This window comes from Synchiropus splendidus, chromosome 15, assembly GCF_027744825.2.
Source record: "Synchiropus splendidus isolate RoL2022-P1 chromosome 15, RoL_Sspl_1.0, whole genome shotgun sequence".
NCBI lineage: Eukaryota > Metazoa > Chordata > Actinopteri > Syngnathiformes > Callionymidae > Synchiropus > Synchiropus splendidus.
Window position 1 is genome coordinate 2,279,092 of NC_071348.1, and position 19,107 is coordinate 2,298,198.

At 44.0% G+C, this 19,107-nt stretch overlaps 2 protein-coding genes across 3 annotated transcripts in view; one reads left to right on the forward strand and one right to left on the reverse strand.

The window, feature by feature from the left end:
- The window catches only part of si:dkey-12j5.1 (uncharacterized), a 23,969-nt gene extending 20,509 nt beyond the window's left edge, over positions 1 to 3,460 (reverse strand). The window contains exons 1-5 of one of the 2 annotated variants that reach the window (XM_053887013.1): positions 3,307 to 3,460; positions 1,428 to 1,537; positions 1,215 to 1,361; positions 907 to 1,056; positions 82 to 191 (exon numbers count right to left, since the gene is read on the reverse strand). In XM_053887013.1, the coding sequence (XP_053742988.1) occupies positions 82 to 191; positions 907 to 1,056; positions 1,215 to 1,361; positions 1,428 to 1,526 (506 nt within the window). In that variant the 5' untranslated portion in view covers positions 1,527 to 1,537; positions 3,307 to 3,460. Of the gene's footprint in view, positions 1 to 81; positions 192 to 906; positions 1,057 to 1,214; positions 1,362 to 1,427; positions 1,538 to 2,349; positions 2,520 to 3,306 lie in introns of those variants that run through there. The other variant, XM_053887012.1, reaches the window with a different exon arrangement.
- On the forward strand, positions 2,809 to 18,964 carry mindy3 (MINDY lysine 48 deubiquitinase 3). Its single transcript, XM_053887011.1, has 16 exons — positions 2,809 to 2,952; positions 3,335 to 3,595; positions 3,665 to 3,744; positions 3,804 to 3,864; positions 3,929 to 4,135; positions 4,439 to 4,490; positions 4,900 to 5,014; positions 5,201 to 5,274; positions 5,392 to 5,471; positions 5,640 to 5,710; positions 6,139 to 6,219; positions 13,235 to 13,307; positions 14,789 to 14,861; positions 16,441 to 16,528; positions 17,119 to 17,190; positions 18,240 to 18,964. Exons 2-16 carry the CDS (start codon positions 3,475 to 3,477, stop codon positions 18,387 to 18,389), a joined length of 1,398 nt encoding a protein of 465 aa, XP_053742986.1. The 5' UTR covers positions 2,809 to 2,952; positions 3,335 to 3,474; the 3' UTR covers positions 18,390 to 18,964.
- The last annotated feature ends 143 nt before the right edge of the window (positions 18,965 to 19,107 follow it).

A 19,107-nucleotide genomic window follows, 5' to 3' on the forward strand; every position in this document is an offset into this window, starting at 1 on the left:
CTACATGAACACATACCAAGAAAGCTCGAGAAGGACTCCCACAAATGAGATAAGTTAAGGTACATGTGTTTTTGTCATCACCAGAGATCTGTAAGATAAATCTCAGCGATGGAGCAGTAGGCCACACAGACATCCTTTTTGGTCAGTTGTTCGGGTTCCTCTTCAGACAGAGCAGCTGCTTGAGGTTGAGCCTGTAGGAGAAATGAAAAAAACACATCCTGAATGCTTTAGTTACACTCCATAGCAGTGTCCCTTCCAATTTTAAGGATTTTCCCCTCTTCAGTGTCGACTCAAGGCAAAGACATTGGAGTATTGATTTTTCAGTCCTTGATAGCTCCCTTACCTACTCATATTTGATGATTCAGTGTGTCTGTGTGCTGCGGGACTAAGCTTTGAATTTGTTTCCTTGTCCGTCAAGGATCTGTGTGTTTCATTTGGTCACATTATTTATAAAAATTAAACATGCAGTATTTATGCTGCAATCTTAAAAAAAAATACTTTAAAAAGACTTGTGACTTTTGAAAGAAGAAAAAAAACAATTTCATCATATTTTTATATTACCAATTTCTTTAAAACATTACTTTGGTCAGACATCTCGTAAAAAACTTAAATAACAAAATAATTTTAGTGATAGAAGGCTTGCAGAACTGTACACAGGTTATTGAGCATTCTTGTGACGTTAAAAAAATGAAATACATTTTCAAAAAAGATTACAAATGCAATTTTAAACAGAGTTATAAACTAAAATTTTCTGTGCATTTAATGTGACTTCACTTTTGTTTAGTTCACTGTGTGTCGAACAGCGCTGAAAAAAAAATCCCTCATTTCAGAAATTGTCAAACAGCACCACCTTGCTACTATTACTCAAACTACATGAACTATGATTACAACGCCGTGTGTACTCACGTTCTGTGCCTGCTTGTCCAAATCGGAGAGAAGGACTTGAATGCCTCTGGTGTAATAGTCAACAGCTTCCTGGGCTGTGTGGATCTGCCCCAGAGACATGTATTTACCATGCCCTGTTTCTGGACTTAGTTCTATTGCACGCAGAAAAACCTGTGATCGTCAAGGAGTCATTCAGGAGTGTGATTTGTGAAGATGTGTGAGACTGTATGCTTAACAATGGCATGCATGAATGACTGAATGAATGTTTGTTGCATGTCGACATCTCAACTAAGAGCGTGCAGTCAGAAATACGGATCATAGAAGGATATTTCCTTGGCCTTCTGTGTATCTCCGAGTTCAGAGCAGATCTGTCCCAGCATATCCAGAGCATGAAGATTTGTGGAGTCTATGTCCAGGGCACGCTGGCAATAGAGGCCTGCCATCTCAAAGTCAAACCTATACATGCACTCCTCCGTCTGGAAAGCAAATACAACAAATTGCAGCACGAAAACGGGAGTATAAGTATAGATAAAGAATGAGACCTTCTCCAGAAGTTGTTCAACAGAATACTTCTCAGCTGTCTTCCTCTTGGCTTTCTCGTGCATTCGAAGTTTCATACGTTCCTGGGGTGTCAGGCCCATGATTCCAGGATCTGTTACGATGAGAAAACGGTCAAAAAGGTTGCACGCCACCTTCCTAGATCAGCACCAGCATTTGTGCTGCAACCGTCCATTTTCCTATACAAATTACATACCTCCTGCAGTGATAGATGCTTGTCTATCTTAAACTTGCAGTATAGTAAAGATGCAGAAGAAGGAGTCACGATACAGAGGTGGAAAACAGGTTTTGGACACCTTGTGCATTCTATTGTGTGCTAAAGGCAGCATTTCTAAATAATAAATAAATGCATTTCTAAAAATACAATTACAACGTGTTTGTGTTTGTATAACAGGGTGAGAATTTTTGGAAGACAAAAAAAGCGCAATCTTTTGTACATGGCTGAGTTACAGAAGTTCATGCCCTTTGATTGTTTAACAAAAGTACTTAACATTCACTGCATACACGAACAATGTTGGTCCTAGTATGTACAAGTGTAAAACACAAAGTGAGAGTACATGCAAGAGAGGCTGCCTGTCTCTATGTGTCTTGTCCAGAGTGTCCCATCCCCGAGTTAGGCTCAAGTGATCGCCAAAAGGTTCAGGTTATACGACAGTTATGTTTGTCTTACACAACAACACCTTAAAGAGAAAAGACTGCTCACTGCGGTTAAGCACTGCTTCCTCCTGTCACAAAGACCAAAGCCACGGATCTGAGGTCGATGGTTAGATAGTTCGAATCATAATTGAACATTTCTCATGTTTCGCTTTTTAGTCAAACTTGATCTTGCAGTCAATTTATGGACGTCACAAGTCTATTTTACTCCAGAAGCGACAGAACCTCAAAATACTAACAATAATGCATTACCTTTGTGAGGACGGTTTTCTTTCTTCCTCTGCTTGTTTTTCTTTTTTCCCCTAGCCTGACCTCCCATTGTGCTTGAACAACCGTTTGTTATTTTCAGCTATATTAAGCGACAGATGACTTTTCAAAGAAATTACACGAACACGCATGGGAAGCGTTGGCCAGCCAAACAATCTGCGCATGCTCTGAACGAATGACTCGGCAGCTGCTACGGAGAGTAGCAAGGGACATATCTCAGTCACACGCTTTGTCAGGAGGTTTTTGGGATGAATTTAACCCCCATTTGTCATCATATTTTCGTGTAACTTAATAGTTAAACAATGCATTCGTAAATTACTTTATTTTATTTGGCGTTACTTTCCATTCCGTGGGCCTGGTGTTAATGAAGTGAACTTTGTAGCCCAATGGCATAGCGCTCGAAAGCCGTACCCCTTGACGTATCGCGAGCGTCCTCGAGTCAACCAATCACGAGGCACGTTTTGTTACGTACGACTGTTTTGCAATTCCGCTGTAAATAAACGAATGACAGGGTCGTCGCTCTGAGTGTTAGTCATTCGCATATCTCTGAATTAACGCAGTGTACCCGAGCACGCTCGTGTATGTGAGGTAAGTGATCCCAAATGCGCATGGTGCCTGAGCGAGCCCGTGGCTGCGGTCGCGAGAGGGGAAAGCGCATCAATGGATGGTTAGCCGCCACTTCTTCTGATGCTAATGGGTATCGCTACATCACAAATCTGTGCGGAGAATGCATCCTTCAGTTTTAGCTCCCCTATTTCTCTGGTCAAATTGTATCTGTCTTCCCACTGCAATAACTCCAACCCACTTAGACTCGCATTGCCGCGCAACCCACCGTGTTGCCGCCTTGAGTAGCCGTTAGCTACTAGCTCATTCATTTCAACTCAAAACTGTCAACCTCTTTCATTAAGTGACGTTTCTTCCATTTGCTCTTTGTATACTCACACACAATTCGCTTTGTCTTGTTTGCCAGGCTGCCGCAACGGCGTTGTTCCCACTGATTTGTTGCGCTTCATCGTTGTCGTAACGTTGACGCCACTCAAGGCAACACCGTGGCCAATGCCACAGCCTGTATTCGCAAAGAGATTTTGACTGGCCAAGTGAGGAGCATTCATGGACCCCCCGGCGGTATACACGGCTGCGCCCGAGTTGCACAAAGACTTGGTGGATCTTGTCTGGGGAAGACCTTCCAATGGAGGAGTGTCTGCCTCAATCTTCCGAAGATGGACTCAAGGTTTCACGATGATATTCCCCTTTTCCAAGTTTTGTATCAGTAGCCTCTAACGCAGTGCTCTGGTGGCAGGCTTTGTCTTCTGTGAAAATGAGCAGTCAGCACTGGAACAGTTTGAAGGAGGACCCTGTGCTGTCATTGCTCCGGTGCAGGTATGACCTCCATGAAAATGGGCCATTAAAGGGACTATAACCGTGTCCTCTTTGCGCAGGCTTTCCTTTTGAAGAATATCCTCTTTAACCGTGAAAGTTCCAACTGGAGACAAATATCAGGTCAGATCAAATGACAAAAACGTGGTTTCACCGTGTTTTAATTCAAATGTTTTCATCATATCAGAGGAGGACCAGAAAACAGCCTTGTGTTCGACACTGAGTGAAATCTTGGAGTCTGCTTGTTCCAGCCCCTCCACGGGGTTCTGCCTGGTCACTTGGGCGAAAGGGCAAAGTCCCCCCAAAACCACTCAAATGGGAACATTATCATCCACACAAGCGCAAGACATGCCAGAGCCAGAGAGCAGCCAGCCAGCGCAGGAGCTACAACCAAGTCAGTCCTTCCAAAGTCTTTGCAAAACATACCGATTAATGTTTTCATTTGTGTTTGACAAATCTAAATAATGAGGAATAAAGTAGTAGTTTTACCCTTGTCTTTTTTTAGCTTTATCACAATGTTTGCATTTTAATTGTTTTTGTTGGTGTAGTTGCTAGTGAAAATTTGTGCAAGGACATAGTTGGTAAAACTCAGTATAAAGGAAGCATTAGAATGTCATTACAATAGGTAAGGTATCCAAATCTATTTTTCTTCATCTGTGGAAGAATAACAATGGTTTGTTTCCTCTTCTCCGTCTAGCTGCCGTGGCTGTCGAGGACCTGGGCTTTGAGCATTTTCACAGTGTTCTTCAGTAAGTGACCGAGATTCTTGTTATCATGCACATATTTGGTAGTGATCAAGATAAATACATTTTCAGCAGGAGCTTGTGGCATGTTTGATTTATCGTGCCTGCACAAATTGGCAGTCAACCTGAACTGGCAATTTGAGCGACTACTAGCTGCTGACTCAGCACTTCTTTAATCGCCAAATAACTCCTTCGCTTTAACGTTTGCCCTTATGTAATGTTTCTGCACATGTACACAACACATTGAATTCATGGCTTTGACTTAATAAAACATTACATCTCACAGAAGTCACCGGAAATGACCACCCACTCGCTTCAAGTGAACCATGCTGTCATTTCAGAGAGTTTGTTTTGAAGTTTATCTCAACAAGATTTCCTCCTGAGCTCAAGCATTCTGTTCTCCCCAATCATACAGAAAACACACTTTTATGTCAACGTCGGAACTTAGAGAAGAGGTGCTCTCTCTGTTCCACACCTGGAGGGGGAGCTGTGGAGTCTTGCTTTTCCTCTATTCCGTCATCCTCACGAAGGTACCCTGGAGGAATAAAAGAACGTCCTGGTGTTAATTATAACATCAATAGTGGTTGAATCATTTTACCTGATAAATGTTTCATAGTGTGTGTTAGATTTTTTTGTTGATCAGTTGAACGTGAATTACAATTTAATGAATGTCTTGCTATTCTGAATTTGAATGTGCTTCTATGTCATCCGTAAAGGGAATCGAGAACATAAGAAATGAGATCCAGGATACAATGGAGCCCCTCATAGACCCTGTGCATGGTCATGGCAGGTACCAAAACCTTCATCTGTTTCTTCTACATTGCACAGAGCTGTGTTTTTGCCTGACAGTCAGTGGGCGGTGGATTTCGAGTCATTATCTTCTCCACATTTTGCCTTTATTTGGCAGTCAAAGCCTTGTGAACCTCCTCGTCACTGGTCATGCGGTGTCTAATGTCTGGGATGGCGAGAGGGAGTGCTCTGGCATGAGTAAGTCTTTTCTTTTGGTTTAGTCTTGTAGCTTCTCAATAAGTAGAAACTCGTGTTAATCCCCTCCACTAGAGGTCAGTAGCCGGCAAACATTATACAGTAAGTCCATCTCGACTAGAAATGAGTGACCTGCAAGTCTCTTGTTTGTGGCCCTTTTTTGTGTTGCAGAGCTACATGGCATTCATAAACAAGCATCAGTTGGGTTCCTAACACTTATGGAGTCTCTACGTTATTGCAAGGTAAACATCCACATGACATGAACAGAGGTGAAAGAGATTTTGAAACGATAAGACACATTTATCAAGTCAGTTATACTCGAGTGACTCGTGAAAAATCAATTCAATCAATTGTCCATCTGCTTTCTTTTTCCACCTCCCAAACATAAACATACCTGGGACTAAAAAACGCATGTGGATGCAGTCAGAACAAAAACAGATATTGGTGTCAAATTCAGTTTATTATACAATGTGCTACATTTGATTATAGATTAACATTCCAGCATGTACAGAACAGTGGTGCGTTTCCAGAGACTTGTGAAGTAAATAAATACTCATGCTCGCAAAATGACACTCAATGTTTATTTATTAAAAGTGTGAACTGGATTAAAGTACACAGCACGTACTGTGTGTGCTACTCACAGCTTATGAAGAGTTTGTTTTTTGTCCAGGTCGGGGCATTCCTAAAGTCTCCGAAGTTTCCCATTTGGATTCTTGGCAGTGAAACCCATCTGTCTGTGTTTTTCACCAAGGCAAGTTCCACACACATTGTTAATCAGAAAACATATTTTATGGAGACAGTTTGTGTCTTGTGAAAATATTTAATAAAGCGCAGATCAGGTATCAACATTTGGGTGGAGGGAGTGCAAGACATGGTCATATATGGTCAGTTCTGATATCCTGGCTCTTCCCTTTTTCAATGTTTTTACACTAAACCCTTGAGCTACCAGTCAACTCTCCTAAACTTGATGTCCTGATTTTCTTTCAAGAAAATGGAATCTGATATATTTCTCTCGACTTGCACAAAGTCTTAAATATTAATGGCATGGCTTAGTCCATACAGGCCCATTTAATGGAGGTGCGAATGCACCATGAACAGAGGTAAAGCAAACCATCAAAGCTGTACTTAACATCTCATATTTTTCGCCCTTCGATTTGATCAGATTATGTCTTCAAACTCTACTTTTAACATGCATGCAGCAGTCAATGCAACGTAAAGGGTTAGGGATACCTGCGTTGACTTAATGAAAAGTAGTTTAAACTCGTTTTCCTGCTGAAAAGAAATGTTCATTGACACCATCTTTACATATCTGATTTATGCTATGCATATTTTGTGTCTGGTATTTGCACTCATCAAAAATTGTGATTATTCCAACAGTCTAAAGATTGTGGCTTGCTGTCAGAAGGGTTGGTGGTACTTGTGTGCTTGGAATTCTGTCTCAAATATAATGAACCTGCGTGCCGAACCAGTGTTAGTTGAATCCATGAATATTATATAGAAAAAATCCCAAACTATTAAGAGTAGATGAAGAATATTTCATGATTTAGGTGAATTCTTCAATTGAATTGGACTGTGGGAGGAAGCCAGAGTGACCGGAGGGATCCGCCACAACTTACACGTAGAAAGGATGCAGACTAAATCATGCAGTTTTTAAAGGTCAGAAACAATGGCTGAAGAAACAACTGAAAGCAGGTTACTGAAATTCCTACGGTGGGTGTCTGTTGGAGAAACTGTGAGATCATATTGCAGTGATTAAGATGTGCACATGCACGATGAAATACACACAGGAAACATAATGAAGACCTTAGAGGTTCACTCGACTGTATCGACGTGGATGACGCTGGACTGTAGATTAGATGTCCTCACTCATCCACACCAGCATGTTTATCATTCCCGTCTGAGGCAAGGTAACTGTATCTATTGCTGCAGACTACATGTCACGAGGTAACTTTAGTCATGCAAGTCTCCCTGCTGCAGTGGAAAGTGAACAAGCGCGCTAAAAAGGACCCTGCAAATCAGCTCTGTCATAATTCCTTTCCTGATCGTAGCATTGATTAAAAGCTCAGTTACACACATTGAGCCTCGACGGCGGGTGAGTCAGCGAGTGACCAGGTAACATGTTCGCAGACCGTTTGTAAATGTGTGCATATTAGCGTAGGGAACCTAATCCTGATTAGCATTGAGTGTCGGGTTCAAGTGAATGGTGGCTTCCTTTTGGGAACGCGAGTCCAGACTTCCCATCTGGATCCATTTGTCGTGCTGGAGACCGAGAACATAAATACACACACGTGCATGTACAGTGACGTATATGGATTACACCAAAGTCTTCAGGAAGGACCGTGTTCTGCAAGTCTCTACTCCAGGGGAGACAGCACGGGGCAAGGTCACTCTGCTGGTAGACCTCACTCATGACAGCTAAATATGTTTGGACCCAATTCAAGGCTTGCTGGATGTTACCAGCTTTGAGCTCCGAAAATACATGTTACCTGATTATGTCGCTTTCAGAGCCAATGTAGAGCCATTCCCACTTTAGTAGATCATTCGATCCATGCTTCTTCATGAGTGGCTCCCTCTGCCCGTCACTTGGGACGGGTGTGTATTCCCCTGAGTTGTTGTTAGTGTGACTGAGGCTTTCAGGCTATCTGCATAATGGCATTAGAGTTTTTATCTAATCTGCCTGCACAAAGGCCATTCCACCGTCACCAGTGCCTACCTGCACCGTCCAAACACTGTCTCCTGTGTGTTTGTCTTACAGAAAGAGATGGGGTGTGTGTTACGGCTTGTAACAGGATCTGCTTTTGGACAAGAGTGGCTGAGATGCTAGTGGAGGAGAAACTTAAAAAGGTTGCACGGTGAACAGAGCAAATGATGGATGAGGCATATTTCGCTGTTTAAGAGACGATCTCTCTATTTGGTCTCTTTGATGACGTTGGAAGTCAGTGGAAATGCCTGCCCTGAGAAGGCCAGAAAGTTTCTTGTGAGAAGTGGACGTTTGTTAGATATTGGTCGCTCCGCGAGTGGCGTTATTGTGTAGAAACACCAACCATGGTTGTTTGACAGCATCACCCTCAATGCAGCTGGCATTAGCACCAAGATTACAAATGTGTGAGGCCTCGGGGCCAAGACATTTTATGTGCCCCTCAACAGCTTGATATAGCTGACTCTAAGTGAGATTCAGCAATAAGTTAGAGGGTTCCAAAAAAAAGATCTCCTTAAGTGCATGTCGATATCAGGACTCATGAAGAGGACAGTGCTCAAACTGTTTTAGATTTCAGATGAGATTATAAGAGATTATAAATGTCAAAATTAATGTGGAATCTTTCACACCGCAAAGTGATGACGCAGGCTCAAAGGAGGCTTTTCAAAGACGGGATAGCAGATGCATGCTTCATGGACTGGTGGAGTTGGCAGTGAAGGCCAATGTCTGTACTGTGAAACTAATAGAAACTTTCATATTCATTAAATGGGGGACTGATTTCCACTTAACACAGTGTTTGATTGTTTTTAGCCAGTGTCTTGGTCTGTGTTTAAAGTGTTGGCCCCCGGCATGCTTGACTTCAACACCCTGATCTGAAAGAATGGAACTGTGGTTCTTTAATGAACAGTTGGTAGGCTTAGGAGCTGCCTTGGTTTTATTATTGATCTTTGTCGCTGAGTGATGTGTTTCGCAGACGACAACTGATCCCCATCTCAGGGGATTGTCGGCTTTTTTTAAAGATGTGTGTGCACGCATCTGTGTACAGTAGTTGTGGTTCTGGGTCAGTGATTTACAAGGGGGGAGCCACTGTGGCGCTGAGTGTCCCTCAAGACTGCTGTTTCCGCTTCTGTGTACACACACTTGGTCTGCAAACGTCCTTCATGGATCAGACAGTGGAGGGACAGGAAGCACATGTGCAGACACTAAGTAATGGGCCAAGCTGAAACGGATGGTTGTACAGTAAAATGCCTCGGTGGAATGGCTACATGATCATCCTAGTCGGAATCCATGGCAAAATACAAAATAAAAAATATATCTATTGTGATGTGCATTTGTAAATAATCCATTATGCTAACATTGAAGTTAAAGAATTTATGACGATTAATGATCCCCCCAAATATAGCCAATGTAGTTTGTGAAAGACACGAGTGTGTGATCTCAGGGTGAAGGCCACACAAAGACACGGTAACAGAGTGGTGTACATTAACAGTCATTAATAATCTCTGACAGGTCAGACCTGGAGCCTTTGTGTAAACTTGAATAGGTGTTTTCTTCTCTCTATGTGGCTTTATGAAAGCTGCAGCTTCCCCTGGGTTTTGTTCATCCGCATGGGTCCCATCATAGTCCATAAAACTATCCTCTGGTGTCTACCGTTTCATGTGATACGACATTTCAAATCGAAGACAGCTCCATCAATCACTGCTTTGTTCTGTCGTTCCTCGAGCACTTCTTTTACATGGAGGAAGATTTTATTTCTTTAGTTCCTTTGTGTGTATACACAAGAGACTCAGGCTAGTTAAGGGCAGGGTAGACAGAAGGTCTTGCACAGTACAACCTTACATGGCTGTTTTTGCTGAATACCAACATGCCAGGAGACACTGTGTAAGATCTCTGCTTTGTTGTCTTGAAACCAATCCACCCCGACTCCCTCTTTAGCCACTCAGAGCCACTCAGAGCACACAATAGCCCCTTGGAATGGCAGCAGAGAAAGAAACTCAAGCAAAGTCTGCCTCCCTTTCTTTTAAATGTTGCTACCTGTGTCCAGAGATAAAAGACAAACGAGGAAAGGGGGAAGTCAAGGACTAGAAAGGAAATACTCCACATTTAAAGCAGCTCTGGAAATGGTGAATTGAAAAGTAACTGGGAAAAGAATGTGGGAAGGTCAACGAGGATGTCCGGTTCATTTAAATGAGGCTTTTAAGAAGCGCATGGCCAAGTTGAGGTCAATTAAGATCGTTTGGACTGAACATTTGGTGTTGGGCCACACAAAGTATTAAAATGAAACAGGATATAAGACCTTGAGAACATTTCGGTTTGAAGTGAGGGAGGTTCACGACATGGGATGAGACATGAAAGTGATATGAAGTGGTTCATTATAATCCATCACCCAAGACAGTGAGCACTGTGATCCAAATCAGAAGCCCATCGGGTCCAATCTTATAACATTGAATTGGCTCCTGGTGAATCGCTCCTAACACTCACAGACTGTTGGTGAGCACTAACCCTGGTGATGAATACCAGAATCTTCACCTGCTTGATCCCTCCAACTTTGATACTCAACATGTAATGGAAAAGAAACCAAGTCAGTCATGTCAGGCCAGGTCACCCCATAAAGAGCAGCGCTAGAATTCCTAACAGAAAAGCAAGATTAGTTTCTGTGGGCTGTGGATGATATCCCCCAAACTAAAGTGCTAGGAGCTGCTGGAGACAGCAAGCTTCCTCATGTGTATGCAAGAACACTGCACTTCACTGTGAAGCAGCTCGGGAACGTTTCAAAAATCCTGCCAGCTCCGACCATCTGACTACCAGGGGCAGATTTAATTATTAGCCAGACGCTGCCTCTGCTCAGACACCTACACAGTGATGTCATGGCACAAGGAAACAAACAGACTCTTCTCTCATGCCGAGCATGTTAGACCATGACATGTTTCCAACTCAGCAGCATCCTTCCTCAGGCCTATAATAAAAGGCAGATCAAAGACAGAGCTAGAGACCTCTCATCTCACACACACAAACTCCTAAGTCATTTAGACAAACAATTTTAGTACCCCGTGCATGCTAAGATGCTGCAGTGAGTCATTGCTTATTCTCTCCGAGCTTTTGTGACCACCTGTAAGGGAACCATTTGTCTCAGCATGTCTCTGTTTTTACTATGAGCTGGTGTTGACATCCTGTGACAGTCGCAGAGCCAGATGATTTACCAGAATGTGTTCCACCTCCCCTGGGTGACACTAAACACTAAGATTTTTTTCTTAACAAGACTCATGGATTAGTTGGATTACATGGAACAACATGATGTCAATTTGGGTTTTCAACACACCACAGCAAAGATGTTTTCTCATAATCACCAGGGTGCATTTCTGAGGACAGTCTGTCTTCTGTCTTAATAGCTTCTGAGAGTTCCTCCTGGGCTAGAGCAGTGGCATTCCAGAAACATGTAACCACTGACCTATCCACTGTCACATTAATGAAGCTGGTGAACACCTCAGGATGAGACGGATGCATAAGCTTGTATCCTCTCATCTGTGCTTTCTTTGTGTTGAACCATCGGCAGCTGGGAGTCATCCCTCTTCAGGAGCCCCCTCTGACTCTCACCCTCCATCACCCGAAATAAGCCCAGAGCAGTAATAAGTGGACTGTGAAACTGTCGTGGCCTATATGACTCCTGGGATCAGGCTTTAATAAAGGCCAGCTAACGCAGATGAGACGGGTTCTTCCGCTCTGTAAAAACACAGTTTGTTTGTCCAGTTACCACAAATTGTCTGAAATGTCTCTGTCAGTCTTGCTTCATGCACTCTGGCTTGTTTGCTTGACTCCCTTTGAGATATTTATCTGTAACGTAATAATGACCTTCTCACAGATACCTGCATCTCATTGAAGGGAAACGTTGACATAGAACAGGAAATAAAATGTCCATTTTCTGTCTAGATCCACAAATCTTTTGAAGAGCTTTGGTAACTTGACTTCCTACCGAGTGAGTCTGAACCAGTTCCTCAACACTACTGGTGCCAGCTGTCCCATTGAGCTTATTTGAATTTTGCTGCTAACAACTGCGTTGATGTCAAAGTGTCTAGTCCCTTGTATTGATTGATGTAGGGCTATAATAAAGGGTTCCACATTAGCAGCCTGCTGGAGGTCTGCGCTCTCTGAGTGCTCTGATGATTGTAAAGTTTGATAGAAGTCCAAAAATCTTGCCACATTTCATGAATACGTTGTATCATACTCCTGACTCCTGATCGTTTGACGCCAGTCGTTTTTATGACCATCTAAAGGTGGTTGAGGTTTTGTTAGCCGACACACTTGGCTGGTCATCTTCAATGCACACGTGGTGAACCATGCGTTTCCCTCTGCCTGTTCTCCGTGGCAGCACTGTTCTTTCAACACTAGACAAACAAACAAGCACTTGAGCTTCTCATAAATCATTGTGTGTATTTGTAGGACTTGATTTCCTGATGGGGTGTTTGGAGTGAAAACAAGCCCCGGCTCTCACTATATCAGGAAATCAGTTAATAGGCCGGTGATTGTACTGTAGCACATGTACATGCTGTCACACCCTCCCTACAGATTTGGACTAGCATGGTCCTCAGGCCCTATGGAACCCCGAGACCTCCTGGGTCTAGTGAAGTTGTTTTCTCCGTACATGCTGCATGATTGTTTGTCGTTAATCTTCTACACGGCCACTGAAGTATGAGTATTTTTTAATCACATTATGTCACTGCATTCCTTCCACTAGCATCATGCTGCTCAGATTACTGTCAACATGTGTGCTGCTGGTGCTCCAATATCAAAAGAGAAATCATCTAAAGAAATGTGACCATTTTCACTTTTTCTAGATAGATACAGCAATGACTTTGTAGTTTTGTTTCACTCGTTTCACTCGTGACATACCACAGGCCAATACAAGATAAAAGACACTTTTCATGATTATGTGTTGCTTGTCTTGTCTTGTCTTGTTCAAGAGGGTTACATTTACAAGATTTATTCTAATAGCTGCCCCCAACAAGAGCCCCAGGTTTTTTGTGTCGACCCGCCGATAAATTCAATTTCCTCTCTGAATTTCTCGCCACAGGAGATGTCCCTGGTGGGTCCAGAGGCTCCCTCTGAACAGGCCAGAAGGGTTTTCCAGTCGTTTGACCCTGAAGGTAACTAAAAGATTGCATTTGTGTTTCTCATTCAGTAGCCATAATTCTTTGAAATGAGACAAAGAAGCTTATTCTCAACATGTGTGAAGTGTGCTGGATTCGCTTTTCACCATTTGATCGATCAGAGCAACACATGGCAAATGTTCTTTTTATTTTAAATCAGAAGGAGACTCGTTTCATACGCAGAAGGAGGCTCTTCTCTCCTGCAGATTTGTATTGGCCCAATGAAAGGTGTTCATTTTTTGTTTACCCTCTGAATAAAAACATGCAGCACAGATCAGTTGGACACCGAATATATGTATATAAATTCCCCTTGCACATTTCTTTCCAGCGTTTAATGGAGCTTTAAGTGTTGGTGTCTTCAATGTTATCCAAAGGTCCCCTCTCATCTCTGCTGATCCTCTCACAGCTGAATCAACCACCTTGGCCTTTTTGGCCCTTTCTAGTTTGAGAAATCACTTTTCACTGTTTTCAGTCACTGGGGGAAAGGTGACGACAAGTACGGAGCACGTGTCAGAAGTGACCTCACAATTGTTTCTGTGGAATGATGAGGGTTTCTTCTGAGACTCAGAGTTGAAATAGCTGGTGTAGAATCCCCTCATTTGCTGGGATAGAAGAGCAAAAGCGAAGATAAACACTCATTATCTAATTTGCAAAGACGTGTGTCTGGGTGGCTGTTACTGCCAAATGACAATCATCAGCTGTGACCTTACAAACATTTAAACCTAAGAGTGTGCCATCTTTACTTCACTCTCATCACATAACTCGTCCTCATCAGGGAAAAACATCAGCTTGTAATGTTATCCAGAGCATTCTGAAGAACACATGCTTCTCCTCACACTGCGCTTCATGATTAACAAAAACAAGTGGGAAAGTGAAGCGAAGACAAACACACATGCAATGTGTTCTCCATTTGACTTTGAGATACATCATCTTATCGTTGGCGCTCGTGTTTCGGACAGCAGCGGCAGACAGTTCTCATCATAAATCTCTGAGTCGCATGTTAGATCTCTGCGTGTGCTGGAGGAAAAGGCTCCAGACAAACTGACACACACGACCGTAAGCCCCTGCAGATATGCACACAGCTATCCTGTCTCTATCATGGATGTTTGCCATTGTCTCCTGTGCCGAGTGTGACATCTGCCGCTGACTGCTCCACCTCATCCTCTCACAGCCGTGCAGGTAGCTCAACAACAGACTTCACGTGCACGCCATAAAACCCATGAGAACACCAGCAAAGAGACACATGTTAGCGTTTAAATCTTCTCATAGCCTCTCAGGTAAAGCAATTATCTTGTCCGTGGAATGTAGGTCACAGAGAGAAAGGACCAAGGTGTGTGTGTGTTTTAACTTTTACAATGAGTTTATTCCCCGAGGCCTGTGATGTAAAAGTGCCATGTTGTTGGAGGTGAAGGTTCGACCTAATTTACAACCGATTTACTGACATTTCCTGTCTTCTCATTTTCTCTCCCTTTCCTTAGATAATGGATTCATCTCCGAGTCTCTGCTGGAGGACGTGATGAAAGCCCTTGACCTTGTCACAGAACCAGAGTAGTAAGTACTTAAATGTGTGGCCTTGTTTATACTACTACGTGGAACCAGTTCTTGACAAAACACCCTCTTTGTGGGGACATTTGGCTGGACCCCATGATGTTAAGCCTCAATTGGAGGATGAAGACGTTAAAATAACTGGGTCCTTAAAGCTGAGTTTGAGTTTGGTTCAGAGTCCTGGTTCAGGTTAGCCATGTGTCTTGGATGGTTAGGTTTAAGGGGAGAGGCTGGGGAAAGGGTGATGGCAGTCAGATATCCCCACAAAAAATAGCAAAACTAATATGTGTGTGTGCGTGTGCGTGTGTGTAAGAGCGTGACACCTGTAGTTCTTCAGTAACTCTGACTGAAGTCCCAAGCAAACTAGGTCAGAAAACCAGTCCTCATGTTTCACTACTGCTGAGCCGCTATAAAGCTCGACCAGAGCCAGGCAATTATTAAAGCGCAGGAGGAAAGAAAGTGAAGCGAGTGCGCGACATGGCCTTTAAAGTGTCGCTTCAAACAGAAGCACGTTCCCATTTGAAAAGCGGTAAGCCCCCACAGCCACCGAGTCACTGGATCACTGGTCAGTACCCAGATGGAACATGCATCACGTTACACACGACTACAATCATCCGGGTTGTTTCTCACAGACGACCACACCAGTTGTGGAGCGGTTTTAAAACGACAAACGCTCCATTCAGGAGATACCACATGAAGAAGAAGTCCTCAGACACGGAGTACATTCGACATGTCAGCTGCTTCTACATGTGGCAAACCAACAAGACATGGCCTCGCCTTTGCATTCAAGTGTGGGCAACTTTTCAGACTTGTCTGCCATGGAAATGTGTGTGTCTAAACTGGCCTAACCTTTTGTTTACTGTCTACTCTTGGTAGAAAGTGTTGGAGAGCAGAGGTGTTGTTTATGGTCCTGTCGGTCACATACGCGCAGGAAGTGGTCGTAAAAAAAGGCGTGCATTTGTTCAGTTATCATGGTCAAGTTTGTGGGATCACAGGACAGCTGGGCCACTCTGGTGAGAAACGGGGGCCTATATATATATATATATATATATATATATATATCTCATCTGTGTTTTTGTTTCACCTCAGGTTGCAGGTGAGAGAGAGACGTGACTCAAACCTTCACTGTGTCACAGAAAGTGTTTCCACTAAAATCTTTTCATGCACATCCATTTTCTCACCGTGTTTATGTTAAAGTGCACTTGTCAGGATTTACCCATCAAATTCAGACAGACTAGATACAGTAGATGCGTCTTATACCGAGTGAAAAGCAAATGAAAAGGAGCCGACAGTCCAACCCAACATCAGCTGACACGAGGATTAACTGACGTGTCTCGTGAGCGTTTATTGGATGTTTCACCTGTCACCTGATGTCTTTTTTTCATTCAGATTATGAGTTAAGCTAAAACAGGGACCAGTCAAAGTCTCTGCTGCCAAAAATGGACAACAATCCCAAATCGTAACCGAATCACACAGAGCTCAGTCACAGGACTGTCGAGCACACTACAGCACAAGACAATTTTATATGTTTCAAACTGAGCTCTATTGTTTTTATCATGACTTTCCTGTCTCTACCTCTGCTCAGCGTCAATATGGTGAAGGGTAAACTGGATCCAGAAAGCCTTGGGATTATTCTCCTGGGTCCGTTCTTACTGGAGTTCTTCCCTGAGCAGGTACGTGTGAAGCATCAACACAGGAGCTGAATGTAAACCTGATTGACACTGGTATTTCTTCGGGTTGTTGGTTCAGTAAATCAGAGGTTTCCCCTGCCAAAACGTGTGCGGGGTCTCATGCAACGTTTGTCTTGAAGCTTGTGATGTTTCTCCCCTCAGAGATCAGGAATAGCGCCGCATCACTTTTATACAGCGCCGCGATGGGGAGTGTTAAAGTGATCAGGGATTTAGGGACTCGCCTGAGGACTGGCTCCGAGCCACACACACATTATACTCCACCATTAGCCAACTGGACACGCAGACACACGTGGGACTGGGGTGAGGGCTAGGGTTTCATGTGTAGCCGTAGAAACACACACTCACAGACAACACACCCATTAGCATGCTGCGCCTTGAAGCCAGAAACACCTACTTTTCTTTTGGACACCTTTGGCCTGTTGGCTGCTTCCTGGTACACCAACTCACTCAATGTAAGCCATGGGCTCGCAGATGAAGCTCTGTTCAGAATCGGGGGTGACTTAACGGTGTAAAGCAATGTTCCCCAGATTCATCATCATTTCTCTCTGTCTCTGTTTGCGCGTGTGCTGCAGGACTCGGGGATCCCAGACTCCTTCACCGTCTACCACTACAACGGACTCAAGCAGTCGAACCTTAATGAGAGGGTAAGATGACTATGATCGGCAGTGGGGTTTCTCTTTCGTCAGTCACAAGTCAGGAACAGCGCCTCCCCAGAATAAACAGTAGCTGTCGCGAGCCCAATCGACCGCCGGTTCATCCCTCGTAAATCGTCCTCAGCACGGAGGCCGTGGTGCACAGATGAAATGCTGATCGGTGCTCAGACCGTGGCCCATTTCAGAGGCTTGGGTCTTGACAGATGGTTGTCAGTGAATGCAGTCAGCAGGCGGGTACACAGGTCCAGTACCGAGGAATATCATTTTCATCATCTGGGAAAGCTGCAAACCAGCACCTTGCCCGCCCTAGTGAGCACACATGTGGACGGGCCGGATGGCTCGCTCCTAGCAAATGAGTTAAGCAGAGCCCCTCCAGTCATCTGGGCCCAGTGTTCTGCAGTGCTCCTTTGAGGTGGACGTATGCTCCCTCAGTACAAATTCCTTGGACACGCCACTTGAAACGTCATGGATCTCCAAAGTCCAACCCACGTGCCTCTTGCAGCCCCTGGTTCATTTTGATTTAGGCGTCATTCGATCATACAGTATGTGTCCCTCAGTGCCACGCAGAGGACAAGAGATCCACTCTAGTGCCCCCAATACAAGCACATTTCACTTTGGCCTTCAGCAGCAGGACACTTGCTTCTTCTAAACTTTGACCCACTGTCTTGTTGCGATATCAGTGACTTCCAAGCATAAAATTAAGACCTTCTCTCCAAATGTTCAGAAAGAAATTTCTGTACATCACGGTAATATACCAGAAATGATAGTAATCATGGCGATAACAATTCGAGAGTCGACGCCCGTTCTCATGATGCACCTCTGAGGTCCATTTGAGCCCACAGACTGCAGAGAAATAAAGAAGACTCTCTGGTCTCAGGTCAAGTGAAACAGTGCTGCATTGATCACTAGCTGTGGACAAGTTTGACAGCCAGTAGCTAGTCCACATGTCAACTTCCTGACCAGCGGCTGTGTGGCGTCCAGCACCACAGCTACTCTTGGAGTCTGCTCTCTCACTGTGACCTCCTTGGCTGTGATTGAAGGTGGAGTACGTGGAAGGCACAGCTCTGGTGCTCGGCTTTGAAGACCCCATGGTTCGGACGGACGACACCCCAGTCAAGCGTTGCCTGCAGACCAAGTGGCCGTACGTGGAGCTGCTGTGGACCACCGACCGCTCCCCGTCTCTGAACTAGCAGCGATGGGTCTGCATGAGCCAGCGAGGACGATAGCCGACCTCTGCATGCTGACCCTGTCCGCTCGGCAGACTCCAGGTCTTGTACAACACAGTTGAATGAGAGAGCAGTTGAGGACCATAGGTAAAGCCTCAGTTCTGTTTTTTGTTCCCACCTCGTTCTGAGGAGTCGCTAACTCAACGCTTGCGCTACTGTCTCATACCACGGTTCCTAAATAGTGACCTATGATGTTTGGTTTTCATGAGAACTGAATGAGTTTTGAGTTTCTACAGCTTTGCCTCGCTTCACTGAGTCACATGACTGAAACGCTACTGTTAGTACCGGGACTGTTAGAAGGAGAGAATCTACCAAAGCCTTCCACTCAAGAACACGCACACTCTCGCGCACACACCGTCACAGTGAGGTGTTTACAGCAAAATAAAAGGGACCAACGCATCCAGGAGGTGACCCCTGACCCAAGTGAGGATGTGCAGACCAGTGGAGTATGTGGGCTTCATGCACCGCCTTGACTTGGTTAAGTGCTCATGTATTTATTATTGCACTTCAAGAATAAACACGTCTTTGTTCAAGTTTGATCTTTGCTTTGCGAATGTGAATCTCAGAAACGGATAAATCTATTATGAAGTTATATATATATAACTTATATATGAAGTTAATGAATGTTGACAGTCACACCTTCAAACAAGTCGCCATTGTTGAGATGAGTCACAGTCAAGCA

Excerpts from the sequence above, each read along its gene's own strand:
- mindy3 (XM_053887011.1), top strand. The coding sequence starts at position 3,475 with ATGGACCCCCCGGCGGTATACACGGCTGCGCCCGAGTTGCACAAAGAC. Across the intron at positions 5,015-5,200 it reads ATTCCGTCATCCTCACGAAG|GGAATCGAGAACATAAGAAA; the intron begins GTACCCTGGAGG and ends TCATCCGTAAAG. Across the intron at positions 5,711-6,138 it reads AGTCTCTACGTTATTGCAAG|GTCGGGGCATTCCTAAAGTC; the intron begins GTAAACATCCAC and ends TTTTTTGTCCAG.